Here is a 6,564-nt window from a genome sequence, read left to right as displayed (position 1 = left end):
TCTCTCTCTCTCTCTCTCTCTCTCTCTCTCTCTCTCTCTCTCTCTGTTTCTCTCTCTCTCTCCTGACTTTATGGTGATAGAAACAGTCTCCTCTCATATCTCACCATTTCCCTCTACAGCAGCCATAAGGTCAGAATGACTGCATGGGGTGACCTGGCTACTCCCGAATCTGCCCCCACTGCCACCTCTGCTTTTTCTACTTGTTCCCAGGGACCCAGCATCAAACCCTTGGCCCTGTCTTCCACATCTCTGTGCTCTCTCATCTTTCACTTCCTATTGATGGGGGCACATCAGTGAGACCTTCCCTAAAAATCCAAACTACTAACAGCTCGCATACCAGCCACACCTTGCCATAGATCCTGATTCCTCAATGGATTAATTCTTGCTTTCAGTGTTTCTTACCAGCACACTATACATTTTACAAGTCTTCTTGATTATCTATAGGATCCACCAGGTTAGATTTTTTTCTGTTCATTACTGGAAGAATTCCTAATATCTAATAAGCATTTAGCAAACATTTGTTTAATTACTATAATGGGGCTCACTCCATATAGGAACTTCACCTTTTCCCCTTCTAATTCCGGTCTAGGCTAAAAGTTTCAGTCATAAATTAGAATTGCATAAAGGGGAAGAAAGGAAGTTTGCAAATAGAGCATTATAAAGTGGCCCCTATCACTACAAACCACAGGATATCATGCTGCCACACCCATGCCCACAGCAAGGAGCACTGTCACTGGCAATTCCATGACTGTTTCTGTCACCATGTCACAGGAACCATCACAAGGGGCCTCACTCAGAGGAAATTGCCTTAGAGCGACATCAAATCTAACATCATGTTTGACGTTAAAAATCATCAGCAGAGCTAGTTTAATATTAGCTGTAGAGAAACGAAATTTCACACACTTCAAGTGGCTTAGGGAATAACAACGGACCATGCTTCGAACAGCACGTACTACTGCAAAGTGAAAGTTAAGGAATGTTGCAATAAAACTCAATCCAATATACACTCAACACAGAATCCAAGGGCTTTGCACCTGTAAGGGCTGGGGTCAAATCTGGCTTCCACATCTGGTAACAGAACACGGTCGACTCTCATCATTACAACCAACCTAGCAGAAGCCACCCTGTCAAATGCAGTGACATTTCTTCTTTGGAGAGATCATGTGATTTCCTATTAGCCCAGGATTGCTTCAGAATGCCAAGAGACGTGAGCTACTTGTTGATGTTAATTATCAAATCTGTGATGAAGGTGAATGGTGTATGTCCTGCCCCAAGTGTCATGTAGTCATACAATGAGACATTATTGAGTCTTACAGAGGAAGGGTACAACATGGATGAACTTATGACATTATGCTAAGTGAAATAAGCCAGACAAAGAGGACAGATATCATGACTTCATTTATTTGAAGGACCTAGAGCCATTTATAGTGGTTTACACCTGTAACCCCAGTGTTCAGAAGGCTAAGTCAGGGGGATTCTGAGCCAGAGGCTACCTTGAGTTATATAGCAAGATGTTACCCCCAATAGAATAATTAAAATAACTTTAATAATTCAAATATTTTAAACTTATTGGAACAACAGGATGATGGGAAATGAATGATCATATAATGGCTGCAGAGTTTCTCTTGGGCTAGTTGAAAGCTCTAGAGATGGTTGGCTGCTGGGGGCAGCTACACAAACATACGCTTGTACCTGATGCTGCTCAGTTGCCCACATAGAAATGGTTCTAATGACCAATGGTTTGCTCCCTGTGCATTACCACACTCAAAAGGGATTCTCCTCCCCCAAGACTCTAAGACTCAGAATTTGCCACATTTCAGTCAGCTGGAGTTCTCAAAATATCCAGGTGTTAACATAAACACAACAAAGCAAAACAAAACAACAAAAAGCAGCTCCTTATTTAGGGCATTTCATTTAGGTAATTCTGGGGATAGAATCCAGGCCTTATGGGGAAAGTGACAAGTGCTTTGCTGCTGAGCTACCTTGTCAACAGTCCATCTGGTGTCTTATTTAGACTCGAGTATCTTCCACATGTCTTTGTGGGATAGTGAGTTGGTATGCAGATGCCCATAGTAATGGTATTTTATTTTATTATTTTATTTTATTCACCTGGTTAGGCATTGGGTATTTACAGGGCAAGAGTGCATTTCTGGACCCAGATCAGGCTGTCTGCTGGATGGCGGCTGGTCTTTGACAGAAGCGATGTCTGTCCAGTGCTCTGCACACTCCAGGTGCTGAGCTGAGGCCCTGGCAGAGTAGATGATAATTGTGGGCAGAGTGGATGGGCTCTGTGGCTTCCCCATACCCCTCTCACTCTCATGGGGGTTCTCAGTAGGCTACCATCCACCATGGAATTTGCTAGTGCTAACAGTGGAACAGTAGATAACACCTTTTCCTCACTCAAAGATGCTAATGCAAGCCTGTCAGTAGAGAGCTAACTCCGGGCCAATGGCGCCAACGCAGCCTCTTGCCAGGCTGAAGGCTGACAGCTTTTCCTGACAGTGAGAGTGAAGCTCTGCCAGGGTGCCTGAACCCTCTAATCCCTCGGCGGACATGCGGGGACAGCTCTCATTTTGAGCAGGATGCAGAGGGCAGTGGCAGCACATTACAGTTGCCTACCCACGCTCAGACCTTTTCAGAGAGTCACGACCAGTTATTTCCGGGGTCCCTGGGTACTGAGATCGCTGGACTCAGAAGTGCACAGAAGATATTGTTTCTCCAGTGAGAATTAGAGGTAAACAAATAGATGGGATTTCTTCCCAGTAGAAGGCAGCCAGGATGATGAATGGCGGAATTAGGAATTGTTGCTATTATTTATGATGCCGGCACAAAGCCACGACAGCAATCTGTGCAGCCATCATGCGTTTGCAGCTTATATTTAGAGAGGAAACGGCAAAGGAGCAGGGAGTTGAATAACATCAGGAAGCAAAACAACAAACTTTCCCTCAACTTCAAGGCAAAAATTAGACCCTAGGTGATCATTACTTTCCTGGCTACACAGCCTACTATGATTAGCCATAAAGAAACCTCCATTTCCTCCATGTTCCTCCTCAGAAATGAATCTGCATTTCTTATTTGGTGTTGGAATATTTGGGAACATATCACATGCACATGTCTCTTTGCAAAGAATGGATTGATGCTACACTTAAATAACTTTTGTGGTTTTAGATTCATGTATAAATGATCTCACTTAACACTTAAAAGCCAGTCTTTGTTTGTAACCCATCCCCAAACCCAGTGTGTCTTTGCACCCAAACAGAATGGCCAGAAGGCCAGCTACATCTCTGCAGTGAAGCTGGCTTGGCCGAATCGTGGCCTAGAGCAGCAGGATTGTCCCCTGAACTGCCTCGGCCAGCCCTTCATCTCCTCAAGCTCCTGCTTTTGTCCCTTGGCAGGTCCTCGACTTTGACACCCTTGTGGATAACATCTCTGTGGATCCTGTGACAGGGGACCTCTGGGTGGGATGCCATCCCAACGGAATGAGGATCTTTTTCTATGATGCGGAGAATCCCCCCGGCTCAGAGGTCAGTTTGCAGGGTGAAGTGGACACAAGGTGCCCTCACCACCAGGTTTCAACTGAAAACACAATTCTCCCCAGTTTGTGCAAATAAGAGAGGCCATGTAACAGATGACCTGAGTGCTTAGAAGTCAAAAGATCTGTGGAGGTGTCCTGGTCAGAGTCCAGGAAGGGCACAGGTGGCCCTTTATTACGGGGTAACTGGGGGGTACAAAGGTGTGGGGACCTTTTTATAAGGACACCAACAGGAGCTGACACAGTAACAAGGGGCTGTGTGTGTGTGTGTGCTTGTGCTTCCTCCTTCCTGCCCCTGTGCACAAAACAGCTGCCAATACCAGAAGGAGAAGGAAATAGTGTGTTTGGAGTGTAACACAGTAAAGAAAACATGTCTAGCATGTATGAAACACCGAGAAAAAGCACCACCCAGCACTGGAAAAATAAAATCAAAACAAAGGGAACACACAAACAAAAATGGAGGGTTGCTTGCAGGAAGCAGCACCAGCCAGCCAGGTGTCATCTCCAGGGGGAAACAAGGTTAGGGTTGGGGATCTGCTTCATCTCAGGCCTTTCCAGCACGCCAGAAGGTCAGCTGGAGAGGCTCCTTCAAGAAGGTTTGGTACACTTCAGAGCCCAGGGAGTGTGGGCCTGAAGGATGGAAGTAAGAACTGCCAGCAATGGATGGTACCCACATCCGTATTTCAATAGTGACTTCCTCCAACTTAGGCTGTGGTGGCGCACGCCTTTAATCCCAGCACTCGGGAGGCAGAGGCNGGCGGATTTCTGAGTTCAAGGCCAGCCTGGTCTACAAAGTGAGTTCCAGAACAGCCAGGGCTATACAGAGAAACCCTGTCTCAAAAGACCAAAAAAAAAAAAAAAAAAAAGGAATTCACAATAGTTTAAAAAAGACCGTGATGTCACACTGATAGACTGTATCCATTTGTTTTCCATTTTCCTGTATAACCTTCCTTCCCTCACATCAGTCCTTCATCTAGGGCACCACTACAGCCTCTCTCCATATCTTTGTTGAACTGCTTCTATAGTTCCCGGATAGAAAACCCAGAGATGCTCAAGTCCCTGATATGAAGTTATGTGGTATGTTAGCAGGATCCATGCCCAGCCATCCTCTTGTACACTTTGTGTTTATGTATACGTGTGAACTTGCGGGCCTTTGTACGTGTGCACCCATAAGAGGAGGCCAGAAGTCCATGGTGCTCATCTTCCCAGCTGCTTCTTCACCTTATTTTCTGACAGGGGGCTTCTTGCTGAACCTAGAGCTTGCCAATAGGTTACAAATAAGCTGAGGATCTGCCTGCCTCCACCTCCCCAGTGCTGGGATCACAAGCTCAAGTCTCCATGACCAGCTCCTTTGTGGTGTTAGGGATCTGAACTCCAATCAAGGAGTCTCACTTACAGAGCAAATGGTCTCACACACAGGAAGATCTTCTCAGACACTCCTGTGCATTTAAACCCCTTCACATTACTTATAATGCCCACACTGTAAATGCTATACAAATAGCTATACGGTCTTATTTAAGGGGCAGTGATAGAAAATGAAAGAATATTCTTGCTATACACATGTATGTATATCACACACACACACACACACACACACACTCACACACACAACCTCTTCCTGTATCTTTCTATTGAAAAAAAAAACTAATATGAATGGCTTCCAACCCTGTTATCTCCAAATTTGCAGGAGATTATGATTGTGTTTAATGCCAATCTTTTGTGTCTTTTGCTAGGTTTTTGCTATTAGGCTTGCTCGACTGTATATTTAATAGAATTGGAGAAATGTATGCTGTGGAGTGCTCAGCATATAAAAAGCTGTGCAGGATGTTCAATTCCAATTGTTCTTGCTTGTTAGCTCATCTGGTAAACTGGGGTCCTTTGCTCTAGCAAGGCTTTCCTTTATTGTTCTTGGGAAAAAAAGAGAATTGCTCCCGTTCTGATAATGAGTTTGGTAAGGGAAATAGAATATTATACTTTTAATACAGTGCCCATAGAAGATTTAGTTCTTATGAACAAGAGGCTTATTAAACTGAGTGAGGTACATCCTTACTGATTTCCTTGTAAGTAACAAGTTAACATTGCAGCAATTTCCTGGAGCTAGCTGTGTTGGAAGTCATTTGAATCCTGCCATTGACCCTTTGATGCCCGGGCCCTGGCTTCCCCACACTGTCACACTAGGTGCTCTGCCTTGATGGCTTTCTTTTCCAAGTCACAGAATGTTTTTTCCTTGGTGCTAAACAACCAACTGAACAATCAAATCATGACTCCTCAAATAGAAAATCAGTGTACGAATTCCATTTCTTGTGTTCCTTAGTGTGCCCTAAGGTCTCAATCCAGGCTACCGTGCTTGTTTATATGCCCTGCCTCATGCACTGTGTGCTCATATGTGCACTGCTAGTGTTAAGGATCAAAACCAATCACAAATGAGGAAACAGCGACCTTAACATAATTTTAGAACAGAACGCAATTGAGGAAATTATATGAGATAATGTACTCCAAGTTTAAAGTTGATGTAAGTGACTTAACAAAAATAGTCACCTCATGTAATTTCTTTGACAGGTGCTTCGAATCCAGAACATTTTATCGGAAGACCCCAAAGTAACTGTAGTTTATGCAGAGAATGGTACCATCCTGCAAGGCACTACGGTCGCCTCTGTGTACAAAGGGAAACTGCTGATTGGCACTGTGTTCCACAAAGCTCTTTACTGTGATCTGTGACAAGCCAGCTGCACGCACGTCATCGAAAGTGAGGCCATTATTTCAACCCTTTGCCATATTGTAAGGTGCCTTCCACACTGATCTTTGCTAACTAAGGGATGCTGACCTTAATCTCAGATATGAGAAGGTCTGAGAGTGTTTCCTGGCAACAGATCCTAACTAGCAAGGGTTTCTTGAATATTAGTCTTAGACTACTTAAAGACATCACTTATCAATTAAAAATTTTTTTCACCAAAATGGCTAAATTTCTCAAGTCCCACATCACTTGTGTTCTGATCTGAATATGAAATGTTCCTACAGGCTTAGATGCTGAA

The 6,564-nt window shown here is 44.1% G+C and overlaps 1 protein-coding gene across 1 annotated transcript in view; it reads left to right on the top strand.

Moving 5' to 3' along the window:
* Positions 1-6,491, top strand: part of Pon1 (paraoxonase 1) — a 25,079-nt gene extending 18,588 nt beyond the window's left edge. Inside the window, exons 8-9 of the mRNA XM_021165211.2 lie at positions 3,396-3,524; positions 6,092-6,491. Coding sequence (XP_021020870.1) covers positions 3,396-3,524; positions 6,092-6,250 — 288 coding nt within the window. The 3' untranslated portion in view covers positions 6,251-6,491. The remainder of the gene's footprint in view (positions 1-3,395; positions 3,525-6,091) is intronic.
* Positions 6,492-6,564: the final 73 nt, after the last annotated feature.

This window comes from Mus caroli, chromosome 6 (assembly GCF_900094665.2).
Source record: "Mus caroli chromosome 6, CAROLI_EIJ_v1.1, whole genome shotgun sequence".
In the NCBI taxonomy this organism is placed as follows: Eukaryota; Metazoa; Chordata; class Mammalia; order Rodentia; family Muridae; genus Mus; species Mus caroli.
Note: the sequence above shows the minus strand (reverse complement) of the source record. Positions and strands in the feature narration are given on the sequence as shown.